The sequence below is a fragment of the Chiloscyllium plagiosum genome, unplaced genomic scaffold (genome assembly GCF_037043375.1).
Source record: "Chiloscyllium plagiosum isolate Xiang-an unplaced genomic scaffold, Cpla_swu_hap1 HiC_scaffold_10, whole genome shotgun sequence".
Taxonomy (NCBI): domain Eukaryota; kingdom Metazoa; phylum Chordata; class Chondrichthyes; order Orectolobiformes; family Hemiscylliidae; genus Chiloscyllium; species Chiloscyllium plagiosum.
Window position 1 is genome coordinate 34821178 of NW_028270148.1, and position 18821 is coordinate 34839998.

The 18821-nt window shown below is 43.2% G+C and overlaps 1 protein-coding gene across 1 annotated transcript in view; it reads left to right on the forward strand.

The window, feature by feature from the left end:
- LOC122552731 (amino acid transporter heavy chain SLC3A2-like) overlaps positions 1-18821 on the forward strand; it is a 190683-nt gene that overhangs the window by 44690 nt on the left and 127172 nt on the right. Inside the window, exons 2-3 of the mRNA XM_087991272.1 lie at positions 4712-4873; positions 4978-5081. Coding sequence (XP_087847398.1) covers positions 4712-4873; positions 4978-5081 — 266 coding nt within the window. The remainder of the gene's footprint in view (positions 1-4711; positions 4874-4977; positions 5082-18821) is intronic.

Consider the following 18821-nt stretch of genomic DNA (forward strand, 5'->3'; position numbering starts at 1 on the left):
ACTTACTAATCATACCTCCAAAATTCTCATCCAAATAATTTACATAAATGATGGATAACAGTGGACCTAGCACTGATCCCTCTGGCACATTGCTAATCACAGACCACCAATCTGAAAACCAACCCTCTACTACCACCTTCTACCTTCAAGCCAATTTTGTACCCACTTGGCTGGGTCTCCCTGTATCCCATGCGTTACCTTGTCAAAGGCCTCGCTCAAGTTCATGTAGGCAATGTCTACCACACTGCCCTCATCTACTTTCTTGGTTTCCCTTCAAAAATCAACCTTGTGAGACATGATTTACCATGCACAAATGAGTCTTTATTCCTCCAAATGCCTGCAGACTAGTCTCTCAGAATCCCCTTGAACAACTTACCCAACACAGACACAAATTGCTGGAAAAGCTCAGGTTTGGCAGCATCTATGAAGAGAACTCAGAGTTAACGTTTCAAGTTAAATGACCCTTCCTTTGAACGCTGAAATGTTAGTTCTGAGCTTTCTCCAAAGATACTGCCAGACCTGCTGAGGTTTTCCAGCAACTTCTGTTTTTGTTTCAGATTTACAGCATCTACAATTCTTTCAGGTTTTACCCAACACAGATGTTAGGCTCATTGGTCTGTAGTTCTCAGGCATATCACTAGAACCTTTCTTAAATAATGGCAAAACATTAGCCACCCTCTCGTCTTTGGGCACTTCACCTGTGGCTGAATGATGCAAACTGGAAAGGAGAGAGGAACTTTGTGAAATTAGAGGCACTAAGGAGGTGGGACTCAGCAAACTGATTGAATTGTAAGCTGACACGTTCCAAGGTCCTGACTTCAAACTAGGGTCTTTAAATAAGTAGCTAATGAGGTAGTATAAGGACTGGTGTCAATTTGCCAAACATCCCTAGATTCTGGAAGGGTTCCATCAAACTGGAAAAGAGCAAATATAACTCCTCTTTAAGAAAAGCAGAAGTTTGAAAACTGTCGGTAAGTTAGCTTGACATCTGAAACAAAAACAGCAATTGCTGGAAAAGCTCAACAGATCAAGTAGCATCTGTGGAGAGAAATCAGTTAACATTTCAGGTCCAGTGATCCTTCCTCAGAACTGATAGTAGCTGGGAAAATATTGGTTTATATGCAGAAGATGGGGTGGGGGAAGGGGATAAGGAGTAAATAATAGGTGGGGATAGAGCCCAAAGAAAGAGAACAGGGAGAAAGTGAGGACTGCAGATGCTGGAAATCAGAGTCAAAAAGTTTGGTGCTGGAAAAACACAGCTGATCAGGTTGCATCTGAGGAGCAGGAGAGCCATTTCTGATTAAGAGCTTATGCTCAAAACGTTGATTCTCTCCTGGCCCTCGGATGCTGCCTGATTGGCTGTGCTTTTCCAGCTCCTCGCTTTTTGACAAAGAGAGAGAACAGTTGGTCAGACAAAGGAGTAGATAATGACCTAGCTAGGAGGGTGAATAACTATTAATGAGAAATGTTAGTGGTGAACAATGGGTTGTGTGTTAGAGCAAACTATGTGATTACAATGTGTAAGAAGTTGGGGTAAGGATATGAGAGAGTTCAAGCCCTAAAGTTGTGGAACTCAATATTGAGATCAGAAGACTGCAGGGTCCCCAAGTAGAAAATGAGGTGCTGTTCTTCCAGCTTGTGCTGAGCTTCACTGGAGCACTGCAGCAAGCCTGCGACAGAGATATTGACAAGGGAACACAGTGGCACTTGAAGTGGCAGGCAGTTGGGAGTTCAAGATTTCATTTGCACATAGAACATTCGGTGACTGCCTCATAGAACACCTCTTTATATTATGTTTCCCCAATATAGAGGAGATGACATTGTGAGCAGTAAATGCAGTAGACTAGATTGTGTGAAGTACAGGTAAATCTCTGCTTCACCTGAAAGTGTGTTTGGGCTCTTGGATACTGAGGAGGGAGAAAGTAAACAGACAAGTGTTACACCTTTTATAGTTGCAGGTAAAGGTGCTGTAGGATTGGCTTGGAAGTGAAGATATGGAAGTGTTGGACTGGAATGGACAAAGTTTAAAAATCACACAACACCAAGTTATAGTCCAACAGGTTTATTTGAAAGTACAAGCTTTCAGAGCGCTGCTCCTTCCTCAGGTAGCTAGTGTGGCAGGATCGTAGGACACAGAGTTTATAATAAAAGATCAAAGTGCCAAACAATTGCAATGTTTTGAACAAACCTAGATTGCTGTTAAGTCTTTAATCGCTTAGAATGGGGATACAGGTTTCAATTGAATGTAAATTTCTTTCAAGTCACAATCATGACATAACTTACGATTTTAACAGGATAAGAAAAGGTGACATCTCAGTTCAGACAATACATTAAAGGTGTCAGGTTACAGTCTGTCTGTATCCCAACCTTGAGTCAGACTGGTTCTACTTCCAAAGTAGGAATTTATAAAGTGTCACATGGACTGGCTGCCTGCGGATTGTGTGCTTTTTGAACAAAAACAAATGTATCCGCAAATGCAAAATCACCCCATAGACTTAATCGTGTGTGTGCATGCGTGTGTGTGTGAGGGAGAGAGGGAGAAGAGTGTGTGTGTGTGTATAAAAAATGTAGTGGGGTCACCTGTAGTTTGACATGAACCCAAGATCCCAGTTGAGGCCATTGAACTTGGCTATGAGCCTCTGCTTGGCAATTCTGTGTTGTTGCATATCTCGAAAACTGCCTTGGAGGGTGGTCACCTGAAGGTCCGAGGCAAAAGTGAGGACTGCAGATGTTGGAAACCAGAGTTTAGATCAGAGTGGTGCTGGAAAAGCACAGCAGGTCAGGCAGCATCCGAGGAGCAGAAAAATCGACGTTTCGGGCAAAGGCCCTTTATCAGGAATGAAGATCCGAGGCCGAGTGTCTTCCAAGACGGCCTTCAAGATTATGTAACAATGCCAAGTTTCCTAGCCGAGGCTGATAGCCAAATTTGGTATCCATTTGCCTCAACTGGGATCTTAAGTTCATGTTATACAGATGACTCCACTGCACTCTACACACACACACACGCACATGTACACATACACTCTTACACATGATCACACTGACACTCACACAGACCCTCTGTCATACACACACGCTCTCTCTCTCTCTCTTTCACAAGCATGTACTCCGTCACACTCGTGAACACACTCTTTCACATGCACACACACACTCTCACACTCTCTCCCATGTGAAAACACACACACACACTCACTCACTCTCTTTTTCTCTCCCTCACATGCATGCACACACACATTTAAGTCTATCAGATGATTTTGCATTTGCAGATTTATAGTTGCAGATATGTTCTTTTTTGTTCAGAAAGTACACAATCTGTAGGCAGTGAGTCCATGTGACATTTTATAAATTCCTACTTTTGAAATAGAACCAGTCTGACTCAAGGTTGGGATATAGACAGACTTAAATTATCTCATGACTGTGACTTGAAAGAAGTTCTGGAATTTGCATAATAATGAATGAAAACCTGCAACCCATTCTAAGTGATTAAAGACTTAACAGTAATCTAGATTTGTTCAATACATAGCAAAAGATCAAAGTGCCATACAAATGGTGCAATGAATTCTGTATCCTATGATCCTGCCCCACTAGCTACCTGAGGAAGAAGCAGCACTCTGAAAGCTTGTACTTTCAAATAAACCTGTTGGACTGTAACCTGGTGTTGTGTAATTTTTAACTTTGGAAGTGAATGAAGAGTGGGCCAGGATGTCCCAGAGGGAACGGTGCATGTGGATGGCTGACAATGTCTGGTAATGGCTCTTGGAGGCTGCAGAAATAGCAGCTAATAATCCTCTGGATGTTGATGTGGTGGCATGGAAGGCAAAGACAAGAGGGACCCTGTTGTTGTTGCAGGAGGGAAGGCAGTAGGTGAGGGTCGAAGTGTGAGAGATGGGTCGGACCCAGTTGAGGATCCTGTCAACAACAGTGCTGGAGAATCCTTGGTTGAGGAAAAAAGTGGATGTTTCGGAGGCTCCCTTGACAAAGTTGACATCATCAGAATAGATGCAATGGAACTGGGAGAATGGAATAGGTTCTTTACAGAAAACAGGTTGTGAGGAAGGTAACTGTGGAAGTTGGTGGGTTTATAAGTGGATATTGATGGTCAGCCTATCCCCAGAAACGGAAACAGATGTCAAGGAAGTGAAAGGCGGAGTCAAAAATGGACCAAGTGAAAGTGAGGCAGGAGTGGAAAATGGAAGCAAAATCGCTAAACGTTTCCAATTCCGGATGAGAGAGGGAAGCAGCACTGATGATGTCATTGATATTCCAGAGAAAGAGTTGTAGAAAAGGACTGGAGCAAGGAATGTTCCACGTACCCAAAGAGATAGACATAACTGGAGCCCATGTGTGTACCCATGGCTATCCCTCTGACCTGAAGAAAATGTGAGGAGTTAAAAGAGAAGTTGTTCAGGGTGAGGATGAGCTTTGCCAGGTGGTGGCTGATGGCGGATGGGAATGATTCAGGCCTTTGTTCCAGAAAGATGTTCTGGTGGGGAATGAATGTGTAAAGGGAACCCCATCCCCACAATTGCGAGTCACCCAGTGGATATTTTCCAGTGTTGAGTGGTGCCATTTAAGATACTTGAACATTCTGAACTTAATTGTTTTCTGAATAGGTTTAGGATGTTTTTGGAATGTTTTGAAGAATTTAATCAATACTTTGTTCATGCATTTTTAGCTAATTAAATGACATATAGAATTTTTTATTTTTTAGGAATTCAACGGAAGATAGAATACATTCAGAAGTTGCATGTGGGTTCTATTATCATTATGCCCTTTAACAGCTATAAGGCTAACTCAACTGATTTGGCAGTTAATGAAAGATTTGGCCATATCCAGGACTTAAAATCACTGTTAAAAACAGCTGCAAGATCTGGTATGACTCTGTCTTATACATATTTTATGATATTTCTGTCAAGATTTCACACTTTTTCATGACTCATATTCTAATTATTGCTTGATGCTTTTTTTATTTTCTAGAAATTAAGGTCATTCTTGATCTTACTCCAAATCCTGCATTAATTGATGAGTACTTTTGGGCTAACATTGACTTCCGTGATGGTGACATGCTGGAGTGGTTATTGGTAAAAAGGAAAGACACTGTTTATGAAATTATGTTGTACTAATGTTACAACCTCTATGGAAACTGACTTTTTAAAATATTCAGACTTCCTGTTATTAGCTGAAAGAATGACATGTCAAGTTGTCATGTTTTTAAAAAACTATTTTTGTGATATAGAAGAAATACTGTTGACCAAACACACTTATTTTTGTAGGAACTTGTAAATTAAACTATAGAAAGTGATGTTCCTCTTTTATGTGTATCACCCATCACAACATCCAAGAATTTCGGTCTTTATAGCAAATAGTCCACAATTGTGTCCAGCTTCCAGTGGAATCCTGTATCCCCTTTTTTGCCTAGTAGTAACATGGAGACACTTTCATTAAATTTATCACTGACAGTAAAGCCTGTTCTGATAATTGTTCTTTCCCCAGTCTTGTCAGGATGAATCTTCCAGAATTCTGAGATGGCTGAGGGTTGAGTTCTTCTACATCCAGTTAGAATACTTACAAAGCCAAGTGGCCTCTGCGCTCTGACCATATTATCAAATGATTTATAGAAAAGCCTGTAACCTGATCACAAAAGTGAGTTCCTTTGCCCTCTCCCACATGGTAGAATCCACTTTCCCTGATATGGCAAGAATAATGGCTAGGGTGATGAGAAGGGTGAAAATTTGGGCATTTTATTTTTCTAAGTTCAAAAATATTTTCCTCGAGCCTTAAATAACTACATCAGAACCTTTCCTTAGGCAGTGGTTACTTTTTATTTTCATGCATTTTCATCTCATTAAAGCCTCAACTTGCCTGTTTATATCATCTTTCCAATTCTTCTCTCTTCTCCATTGAGAAACTAGAGAAGAGTTGTCTCCTGTGAGTGAGCAGGAAGGGTTACTTGTTTGAGAGGGTAAGATGGTATGATCCTTTGAGTGGATATAATGCATCCAACAGTGAGAATTGTAGTCCATGATCCTTTGTGAGAAACATACACCATGGCTGAGTTAGAGTGAGTATGAGTCCTTAGATGAAGTAGCAGAGACAAGTTAGTGGTGCTTCCAGTTGCAGAGCACAGAAGGTCATTGACCTTCTCTAGGACATCCCTTTTCACTTGGAACACAGCACTTATTTGGCCTGCAATTTTAGTCCAGGCTGCTTGGGTTTGTTGGCACAATTTATTTGGTGATCCAGCAACACTTCAATGGTCAAGGTATAGAAATGAGAAACTAGGTTGTCTCTCCTCCAAAACATTTTCAGGGTTGGGTGATGGCTCTTGGTTTGCAGTGTGATGCCATACACCTTGACTGTAAATTGGAAAATTCAACCCATTAACTTACATTTAGGTTGATGTATACATAACTATCTTTAACTCCAATTTTCTTTCATCTTGGAAGTAAGTGGGCAGTTTACATCACAATAATTTACAACCCAATATCTTCAATACTCTTCTGGACTTTGGGAGCCACAAGGTGGAATCTTCCCAGCTGCAGAATTACATGGGTTATGGTAAGAAAGTTGGGAAATATCGGGTGAGATTTCAATCAAGGATTTAACGTCAAGACCTGTTTACCAACAAATATTGGACAGCAAAATGAAATTTTTGCTAGTGAATGGAGAGAGGCCTATTTGCAGGGACTACCATTTATTATTGCTTCATTACTTGCCTCATTAATATGTAGTTACCCATTCTTCTACTTGCTAGTACAAACTAGACACCCAGAATTTTCGACATAACCATCGCGCAGTTACCTAAAGATTCCAGCCCACAGGTTGTAACTCTGTCCCATCTTGGACATGCAACTCCACATTTTGGAACACTCCATGAATCTTCACATTTGACATGAACCAGCCTCACTGCATTATCTTGGCACACTCCTGATATTGACACTTTCTGCACAGGGATAAATTCCCATTTCATGGAATGGACCAGGCTACCTATTTCACTGCTCCCTTTCTTAATGGTGACTCAGTTTGCGCCTACTTTGACACTCTCAGCGTCCCTGCCTTGCCTTTACTTTGCCTTGCTTTTTCATGCTTTGTCCCCTCAGCCCACAGTACTTTTGTCTTTCTCTATTGTTCAGCACATAGACAAAGCTGGGAAGCTACTCATGGTTGTAGCAAACATCTGTCTAGGACATATTACTGTATGACACTGTGCTATATCAGTTTCATGTAAATATCAAACATGCCAAGCGGTAATATCACTAGACTAATAATCCTGAAAGTCAGCTCACAGCAGATAATGCAATTTTAATTCAATAAAAGAATCTAGAGTTAAGAATCTAATGGTGAACATGAAACCATTGTCAATTGTCAGAAAAAAAAATCTGTTAACTAATGGCATATGTGATTCCAGCTGCACAGCAATGTGGTTGACTCTCAATTGCCCTCTGAAATGGCCTAGCAAGCCATTCAATTGTATTAATCATTACAAAGTCACAAAGAAATGAAACCAGACAGACCACATAGCGTCTGCCTAGGTACTGGAAAAGACGGTGGCAGAAACAGGCCTGTTGACCCTGCAAAGCCCTCCCTAGGAACAGCTGGTGAGTTGGTGCCAAAATTGGGAGAGCTTGTTAAGTAACAGACTTGTTAAGTAACAGCCTGAAATAGTCAAACTCTCAGCATCATATAGACAATGGCCCAGACATCACCATCCCTGGATACATCCTATCCCAATTCAAGATGGGTCATCCATTAGATGGTGTCAGCCATCAATAGCAGCGGAATTGTACTCCAATACAATCTTCAACGCCATGGTCTGCAGGATAGGTCTAGCAGACGTGGCAGCACAATGGTATACAGTTGCCCTGGGAATCTTCGACATTGATTCCAGACGCATGAAATCTCATGGCGTTAGGTTAAACATGGGCAAGGAATCTTCTTGCTGAATACCATGTACAGCCCTCAAATCAATATTCTTCCATGTTGAGCAATACTTGGAGAAGGCACTGAGGGTGGCATGGGTGCAAAACATACTCTGGGGGATTTCAACGTTCACCAACAAGAGCGGCTTTGCAGCAGTACTACTGATCAAGTTGGTCAGGTCCTAAAGGTCAAAAGCAGGTGGTGAGGGAACCAACAAGAGGGAAAAGCATACTGGACCTCATCCTTATCAATCTGTCAGCTGTCCATGAGAGTATTGATTAGAGTGACCATTGCACAGTCCTTCTAGAGACAAAGTCCTGCCTTCACATTTGAGGATAACCTCCATTGTGTTGTGTGGCACTATTGCCATGCGAAATAGGACAGACCTCCAACAGATCTAGCAATTCAAGATGGGTCATCCATTAGATGGTGTCAGCCATCAATAGCAGCGGAATTGTACTCCAATACAATCTTCAACGCCATGGCCTGGCAATATCCCTTACTCAACCATTAACATCAAGCCAGGCAGGGAAAGTGAGGACTGCAGATGCTAGAGATCAGAGTCAAGAGGGTGGTGCTGGAAACACAAAGCAGGTCAGGCAGCATCCAAGGAGCAGGAAAATCAACATTTCAGGCATAAGCCCTTCATCAGCAATGAGGCTTGTGGGCCAGGGGTCTGAGATATAAATGGGAGGGGTTGCAGCTGGGGGGGAGGTAGCTGGGAATGTGATAGGAACATGAAGGTGGAGGGGGGGAGAGCAAGATGAAAGTTCAGAGAGAAGGGTAGAGCGGATAAGTGGGAAGGAAGATGTACAGGTCAAGAGGGCGGTGCCGAGTTGGAGTCTTGAGACTTGGATAAGTGAGGGGAGAGGAAATGACGAAACTGAAATCTACAGTGATCCCATGTGGTTGCAGGGTCCCAAGGCGGTAGATGAGGCATTCTTCTTCCAGGCATTGGGTTGTTAGGATTTGGTGGTAGAGGAGGCCCAGGACCTGCATGTCCTTGGTGGAGTGGGAAGGGGAATTTAAAGTGTTCAGCCACGTGGTGGTGAGGTTGGTTGGTGCGGGTGTCCCAGAGATATTCTCTGAAACAATCTGCAAGTTGGCATCCTGTCTCCCCAGTGTAGTGGAGACCACATCGGGTGCAGCAGATGACATGTGGAAGTACAGATAGTTTTCTGTGTCATCTTCCTTCCTATCTGCTCCATTCTCTTCTCCGACCTATCATCCCTCCTCCCCGTTACCTTCATCTACCTATCACATTCCCAGCTACCTTTCCCCTCAGCCCCACCCCCCCACGCATTGATCTCCCAGCTTCTCCCCCCCAAGCCTCATTCCTAATTGGATTAGATTCCCTACAGTATAGTAACAGGCCCTTTGGCCCAACAAGTCCATACCAACCCTCCGAAGAGTGATCCACCCAGACTAATTTCCCTACCCTATATTTACCCCTGACTAATGTACCTAACGCTATAGGCAATTTAGCATTGCCATTTCATCTAACCTGCACATCCTTGGATTGTGGGCGGCACGGTGGCACAGTGGTTAGCACTGCTGCCTCACAGCGCCTGAGACCCGGGTTCAATTCCCACCTCAGGCAACTGACTGTGGAGTTTGCACGTTCTCCCCGTGTCTGCGTGGGTTTCCTCTGGGTGCTCCGGTTTCCTCCCACAGTCCAAAGATGTACAGGGTCAGGTGAATTAGCCATGCTAAATTGCCCGTAGTGTTAGGTAAGGGGTAAATGTAGGGGTATGGGTGGGTTTTGCTTCGGCGGGTCTGTGTGGACTTGTTGGGCCGAAGGGCCTGTTTCCACACTGTAATGTAATGTAATGTAATCTAATCTAATCTAAAAAATCCACACAGAATGTGCAACGGTGGGAATCGAACTCAGGTCCCATGTGCTGTGAGGCAGCAGTGCTAACTGCTGAGCTACCGTGCCACTCCATTGATGTGCTTATGCCCAAAATGTTGATTCTCCTACTCCTCCAATGCTGCCTGACCTGCTGTGCTTTTCCAGCAGCACACTCTCATCAAGCCAGGAGATCAACCCTGGTTCAATGGAAAGAGTGGAGGAGGGCATGCCAGGAGCACTGCCTGGCATTCCTAAACCGCAGGTGTCGACCTAGTGAAGCTACTAAGTAGGACTGCTTGCATACCAAACAGCATAAGCAGCAAGTGATAGATAGAGCTAAGCAATCCCACAACCAATGGATCAGATTTAAGCTCTGCAGTCCTGCCACATTTAGTCATGAATGGTGGTGGACAATTAAACAACTCACTGGAGGAGCAGGCTCTACAAAATATCCCCATCCTCATGTTGGGCAAGAGCCCAACATACCAGTGTAAAAGATAAGGTGAATCATTTGAAGTATTTTTCAGTCAGAAGTGTTAAGTGGGCGATCCATTGCGGCCTCCTCCAGTGGTCCCCAGTATTAGTCTTGAACTTGGGGTAGCACAGTGGCTCAGTGGTTAGCACCGCTACCTCATAGCACCAGGGACCTAGGTTCGATTCCAGCCTCAAGGAAACTGTGTGGAGTTTGCATATTCTCTTTGTGTCTGTGTTGGTTTCCTCCAGGTGTTCCCGTTTCCTCCCACAGTCCAAAGATGTGGACTAACACTGCTAAGCATAGTGTTAGGTGCATTAGTCAGAGGGAAATTGGTCTGGATGGGTTATACTTCGAAGGGTCAGTGTGCACTTGTTGGGCCAAGGGGCCTGTTTCCATACTGCAGGGGAATCTAATCTAATTTGATTAATCCATATGATATCAAGAAATTCCCTGCCCAATGAAGCAGTTGAGGCTATCTCGTTGAATGTTTTTCAGGCAAAGGTAGATTTTTTGAACAGTAAAGGAATTAATGGTTATGGTGAGTGGGTGGGTAAGTGGAACTGAGTCGATATAAACATAAGCCATGATCTTATTGAATGACAGAGCAGGTTCATGGGGCCAGATGGTCTTGGCTTGCTCTTATTTCTTACATTATTATGAAACTGTTGGAGGCACTGCATAATGCAAACGCTATGACACTGATAACGTTCTGGTAATAGTTCTGAAGACTTGTGCTGCAGAACTGACCACTCCCCAAACTAAGCTCTTCCAGTACAGTTACAACAGTGGCATCTATTCAATACATTGGAAAATTGCCCAGGTATGTCATGTATATAAAAAGCAGGACAAATCCAAACAAGCCAAATTTGGCCCATCAGTCTACTCTCCATCATCAGTAAAATGATGGAAGATGTCATCGATAGTGCTGTCAAGCAACATCTCAGCAATAATCTGCTCAGTGATGACCAGTTCATGTTTTGCCAGGGCCACTCAACTCCTGACCTTAGTACAGCCTTGGTTCAAATATGGGCAAAAGAGCTGAGTTCTAGTAGTGAAGTGAGAGTGACAGCCCTTGATGTCAAGGTTGCATCAAGGTTCCTGAGCAAAACTGGAATCAAAGGGCATGCTCTTTGCCGATTGGAGTCATACCTGCACAGGAAGATGGGTTGTGGTTGTTGGAGGTCAATCATTTCAATGCCAGGATATCTCTGCAGGAGTTCCTCAGGTAGTGTCCAAGGCTCAACCATCTTCAGCTGCTTCACCAGTGATCTTCATGGGATGTTTGTGCAAACATCAGCAATGTTCAGCATCATTTGTGAACTCCTTATATACTGAAGCTGTCCATGTTCAAATATGGAGATGCTGGTATTGGACTGGGATAGACAAAGTCAGAGGTCACATGACACCAGGTTATAGTCCAACAGATTTATTTGAAATTGCAAGTTTTCAGAGTGCTGCTCCTTCAGGTGAAGTTAGGCGCACTCTGAAAGCTTGTGATTACACATAAGCTTGTTGGACAATAATCTGGTGTAGTGTGACTTTGAACATCTGCAAATGCAACAAGATCTGGTCAGTATCCAGGCTTCGGCTGAAGTGTCAAGTAACATTTGCACCGAAACAAAGCCAGGTGATGACCATCACCAATAAGGAACAATCTAACTGCCGCCCCTTGACATTCAAAGGTGTTACCGTAACTGAATCCCTCACATCAACATCCTTGGGATTACAAATGAACAGAAACTCGACTGGAAACATCACATAAACACATTGCTACAAAACAGGTCAGAGGCTAGGAATGCTGTAGCAAGTAACTCATCTCCTGAACCCCCAAAGCCTATCCATCATCTACAAGACACAAGTCAGGAGTGTGGTGGAATACGCCCCACCTCTCTGGATGGATGCAGCTCCAGCAACACACAAGAAGCTTGACACCTTCCTGGATGAAGCAGCTCGTAAGATTGGCATCAAATTCATAAACATCCACTCCATCCACCCCTGATGCACTGCAGAAATTCACCAAAGTTCCTCAGATGGCACCTTGCAAACTCCCGATCATTTCCGTCTAGAAGGATAGGACAGCAGATATTTGGGAACACCACTGCCCGCAAGTTCCCCTTCAAGCCACTCGCCATTCTGACTTGGAAATATATCACCATTCCTTCACTTCCACTGGATGAAAATCCTGAAACTCCTTACTAAATGGCATTCTGATTCAACTCACAGTAGGTGGGCTGCAACTGTACAAGACAGCAGCTCACCATCTCAAGGGCAACTAGGGACAGACAATTTTTTTAAAAAACTGGTCAGCCAGCGACATTCACATCCCATGAATGAATACATAAAGAAACAATTAGCATATGCATCAACTGACTAGTCATGTCATATGTCGAAGAGGAATAGCCCTTTATCAAGTTAATGGAGTCACCCTGCAGTAAAGGTATTTGCAGTCAGTCAAATGCAGTTTTGATACTGATTCAGGGACTTGAGCAATCAAACAACCACTGAGGGTGGATAGGATCTGGGCTCTGTAGCTCCACAACCTAGGGTGAGGGCCACCAGTTTTCCCTGTGCATCCAGTGCAACCAGTCTAAGGAGTTTGAGAAGACCATCAAGCAGCTGCGCAGATATTAGTCAATGGTCAGGTTTGAGTTTCTTTTGGGTCTGTCTGTCTAAGTCACTCAAGGGAAACCATCCCTTAAAAGTTGAGGAGTTATCTGGTCCAATCGCTAGAGAATTTATTTGTGGAAATTGGAGGAAGTATGCTGGGATGCAGAGAGGATTACTGTTGTGGAGGGAGACAACTCAGTATATAAGGAGGCAAATATTGGAGCATTGAAGGGAAAGGAATAATGCAGGAGAGGGAATCATCAACAGTCAGTGATACCCTGGCTTGCTTGGGGTGCAGTACATGATTAGCACTGACATGATGACTTGATATGTCTCTCTACCTCTTAGCCCCAGACATTTTCTTAGTTCACTTGTGAGATGTGGGTGTCACTGGCTAGCCAGGATTTATTGCCTGTCTCCACCTTCTCAAGGGCATCTAGGGACAGGCAATAAATGCTGGCCAGCCAGGACCAACCACATGCCATAAATCAATAATAAGTGTCTGGGGTCAAAGGAGGTAGAGAGGAGCTTTGTATAATGGGGAGATAAAGACTTTAGTGGACAATTTGGGAAAGTTCAAAGCTAATGGGGAGATGGGAGGGCTACCAAGAAAGAAATGTGTGCATTTTGGGGTTATACTAATAGTAAAAGGCTGAGCCTGAGACACCTGAGGACTGCCTAATTTTTCTTCCAATGTCTTTAAATAACAAAATTAAAAATCAGGCAACACCATGTTATAGTCCTACAGATTTATTTGGTAGCACTAACTTTCAGAGTGCCGCTCCTTCATCAGGTAGCTGTGGAGTGAGACCATAAGACAATTTATAGCAAAAGATTACAGAAGTCATGCAACTGAAATGATAAATTGAACAAACCTAGATTATTGCTAAGTCTTTCATCTTTTAGAATGGATTGCAGGTTTCAGTTCATTAATATATAAATATCAGAACTTCTTTTCAGTCACATTCTTGAGATAACATAAGGTTTTATTAAAAAAGTGACATCTCAGCTCAGACAATGCACTAAAGGTGTGAGATTAGAGTCTGTCTGCATCCCAATCTTGAGTCAGACTGGTTCTATTTCCAAAATGGAATTTACAAAATATTGTATGGATTGATTGCCAGCAGATTGTGCGCTTTTTGAGCAAAATAGAATGTATATGCAAATATAATTTTGCAATTGCAAATTCACATCATCGACTTGTGTATGTGTGTGTGCGCATGAGCGAGAGAGCACGTGAGGGAGTGTGTGTTTGCGCATGTGTGTGCGTGATGAAGTATAAGCCTGTGAGAGTGTGGGAGGATGTATATATGAGAGAGGGTCTGCATGAGTGTGTGAGTATGTAAGTGTGTCTGTGTATGTGTGCTTGAGCGTGTGAGAGAGTGTATAGTGTAGTGGGTCATCTGTAGTATGACATGAACCCAAGGTCCCGATTGAGGCCATCCTCATGGGTACCGAACCTGGCTATCAGCCTCTGCTCAGCAACTTTGCGTTGTTGCATGTCCTGAAGTCCACCTTGGAGGATGGTCACCTGAAGATCCGAGGCCGAATGTCCCTAGCATCAGACAAGTGGACACCATAGGGGTGTAGGATATAATAAATAATGGCAAGGTTAGAATGATAGCATGAGAAAATTTGTTAGGTCTCACAGAGTGAAACCGTTCATGAAGCTCAACAAAAATGAATCTTCACTGATTTCTCGTTAAATTCAACCTTCAAAATCTATTCACTATAAACTCAGAGAGTGCTTGCATTGCATCCAAGCATGAATACCTTGTACATTCATAAAATGTTCTAAAGCTTCTCTAACGGTCACCATACAGGCTTATTGTCAGGCAGATTCCAAAACAGATCACATGTTCCCTTCCTTTTCCCCAAATTTAAAGATACAATTCCAAAGGATAATAATCATATAAATCTCACAGTTATAACATTATTACATCTGACAACAAGTAATGAATTTTTGAACTTCTCCAGTCAGATTTCCGCTTTTGGTTCAGAAAAGGTGTGGATGGAATCTTCATCAGAATGAAAATAAACCATTTAGAGAAAACTTTGGTAAGAACTACTTTGTGGTAATTACGTTCTCTCTGATACAGAATTTTAAGACTACAATATTTACTTTTCTTATGTAATATTAAAAATGTTTTAGGATGCAACTCACTACTACAGGGGTTATTATTTATGCCTGTTACACATGAGACTGCAATTTAACTCCCCAGTGGGAAGAAACTGCTCTCTCCCCCTCTCACCCTCTCTCTCACTCTCTCGCTCTCTCACTCCTGCGCACCCCCCCCCCCCCCCCCCCCCCCACCCCCTTTACCTATTCTCGATAGCATTAGTTATTTGAGGGATCTAGACGGGGTAGATACCCAGGGCATGTTTCCTCTTTGTGTGGAAATGTAATACTAGGGGATGTACTTTAAGAATAAGAGGTCTACCCTCTGAAATTAGGAGAAATTCCTTCTTCCAGAATCTTGTACAGTATGGAATTCCCTCCGCCTGAATGTAGGCTGGATCTTTAAATTTATGCTGGGCCAGTTAATAGATTTTTGATAGACAAAGGAACCAAGGCTTATGTGGTACTGACGTGAAAGTGAAGCTGACCCACAACCAGATCAGCAACGGTCTTACTGAATGGTGGAGCAAACTCAAAAGGCCATTAGCCTACTTCTGTTCTTAGGTCCTGTGTTTCTAGATGTGATTTTTGAATAATAGTACTTGTTGTGAGTTGCAATATATAGTGTTTGTAATACAAGGAATTTACATGGTAATTTGAAATACTTGCAGATTGATGAGCCTATGGAATTCTCTGCCACAGAAGGCAGTTGAGGCTAAAACATTTAATGTTTTCGAAAAAGGACTTTGAGATAGTTATTAGAGCCAAATGGATCAAAGGGTATGGGGTAAAAGTGAGAACAAGATACCAAGTAGGATAATCACAGTTTAAAAATAAGGCCTACCTTCTAAAACAGAAATCAGGAGAAATTTCTTCTTCTGTAAACTTGTTACAACGTGGAATTCTCTTCCCCAGAAGGTAGTGCAGGCTGGGTCTTTTAACTTGCACTGGCCTAAGTTCATAGTTTTTGATAGACAGGGGAATTAAGGTTTAAGTGAGATTGATAGAGAGGTGGAGCGGAGCCCACCACCAGATCAGCCAACGTCTTATTGAATGTTGGTACAAACTCAAACTGCCAATGGTCTACTTTTGCTCCTAAGTCCTGGTGTTCCTAGACGTAACTTTCTTGTAATATTTCTGTTGTAAGTTGCAATATGCTGTTATTTTAAAAATCTGTGTCATACAAGAAATTTACATGATGACTCAAAACATTTGCAGAGTGGTGAGCTTGTAGAAATGCCTGCCACAGAAAAGCAGTTGAGGCCAAGGCATTGAATGTTTTCAAGAAGCACCGTGATACAGTTCTTAGGGCCAAAAGATATGGGGTGAAATTGAGAACAGGGTACTGAGTAGGACGATCAACCATGATCATATTTAATTGTGGTGCAGCTCAAAAAATTGAATAGCCTACCTTGTTCGTATTAACTGTGCTTGTTTCTGTACAATGTGAATCATATATTGTGACTTAAGTTAACACATTACAGGTTATTGGAGATGAGGTATTGCATCAGTTTTAAACATCAACAGATCCCTGAGAGGATTGAACATAATGCTGGATAGTTTTCTGTGGAAGGGCTAGTTATGACAAATAAGGTATACAAGATCTAGCCTGCATGATGGGACTTGTGTTTATTTGTGTTTCACCAGCTCCAGGTTTAACCTATTGAGGATCTAAAATTTGAATTTAGGCTGTTGTCAAAAGCAGCAAGTATATGTAGATTTTTATTAAGCACAAAATGGCTTTTCAATTAAAAATAATACAACAAAATAGCTGAAAGTAATGATTTGACTCTGTGAACTTATCCTGCTGCAAGATAAGAGAAAACAATGGATTTTTCATAATATGAATCATAAGACAGTGATTTGGTATTCGAACTAACCTTGAACTAGCAAACATGGGATGATCTTTTTGTGAGAAACAATCTGTTTCCCAGGAAATAATCATTGGATTAACCTGCTGTAAATCATGTCACCATATTACATTGATTAGTCTTTTCTCGTAATTAAGGCTGTGCTGTCTCTTAAAAAACATATATATAATGTGTAATTGTCAAATGTAATTGCGCCATTTCTCCATGGAGCACAGAAGCTTTTAACCTCTGTTGCTGGACAAAGCTGTGCCAGGCTGCCTTAATTTATTAAACTAGTAACCTTGCTTTAAACAGACTGTACTCCTCGTGATTCTTTTGACTGATCTCAAACCAAAGGGCCCCTCTGGAGGGGTCCATATCTTCATTTGGTTCCGTGACTCTTGTTTCGGCATGGACAGATCGTGGACAGCGGTGTAAGAGCCTTGAGTCCTTCACTATTGAGTGTTGAGGAATGTGGCCGCCCAGACAAGTATTTTATATGCGTTTGGTTTTTCTCCTCATTCAAGTTGTGTCCGACCTGACCCCTCACTGTCTATTTTGTCGTCCACATCCCGCACCTCCGTCCTCAGACTCCACCCCTCCAACCGTAACAAGGACAGAACGCCCCTGGTGCTCACCTTCCACCCTACAAACCTCCGCATAAACCAAATCATCCGCCGACATTTCCGCCACCTCCAAAAAGACCCCACCACCAGGGATATATTTCCCTCCCCACCCCTTTCCGCCTTCCGCAAAGCCCATTCCCTCCGTGACTATCTGGTCAGGTCCACGCCTCCCTACGACCCACCCTCCCATCCTGGCACTTTCCCCTGCCACCGCAGGAACTGTAAAACCTGTGCCCACACCTCCTCCCTCATCTCTATCCAAGGCCCTAAAGGAGCCTTCCACATCCATCAAAGTTTTACCTGCACATCCACTAATATCATTTATTGTATCCGTTGCTCCCGATGCGGTCTCCTCTACATTGGGGAGACTGGGCGCCTCCTAGCAGAGCGCTTTAGGGAACATCTCCGAGACACCCGCACCAATCAACCAAACCGCCCCGTGGCCCAACATTTCAACTCCCCCTCCCACTCTGCTGAGGACATGGAGGTCCTAGGCCTCCTTCACCGCCACTCCCTCACCACCAGACGCCTGGAGGAAGAACGCCTCATCTTCTGCCTCGGAACACTTCAACCCCAGGGCATCAATGTGGACTTCAACAGCTTCCTCATTTCCCCTTCCCCCACCTCATCCTAGTTTCAAACTTCCAGCTCAGCACTGTCCCCTTGACTTAGAACATAGAACATAGAAGAATACAGCGCAGTACAGGCCCTTTGGCCCTCGATGTTGCGCCGATCCTAGCCCACCTAACCTATACTAACCCACTATCCTCCATATACCTATCCAATGTCCGCTTAAATGCCCATAAAGAGGGAGAGTCCACCACTGCTACTGGCAGGGCATTCCATGAACTTACGACTCGCTGAGTGAAGAACCTACCCCTAACTTCAGTCCTATATCTACCCCCTTAATTTAAAGCTATGCCCCCTTGTAATACCCGACTCCATACGCGGGAAAAGGTTCACACTGTCAACCCTATCTAACCCCCTAATCATCTTGTACACCTCAATCAAGTCACCCCTAAACCTTCTTTTCTCTAATGAAAACAGCCCCAAGTGTCTCAGTCTTTCCTCATACGATCTTCCTTCCATACCAGGCAACATCCTGGTAAACCTCCTCTGCACCCGTTCCAGTGTCTCCACATCCTTCCTATAGTATGGCGACCAAAACTGCACACAATATTCCAGATGCGGCCGCACCAGAGTCTTATACAACTGCATCATGACCTCAGGACTCCGGAACTCAATTCCTCTACCAATAAAAGCCAGTACGCCATATGCCTTCCTCACCGCACTATTTACCTGGGTGGCAACTTTCAGAGATCTGTGTACATGGACACCAAGATCCCTCTGCTCATCCACACTACCAAGTATC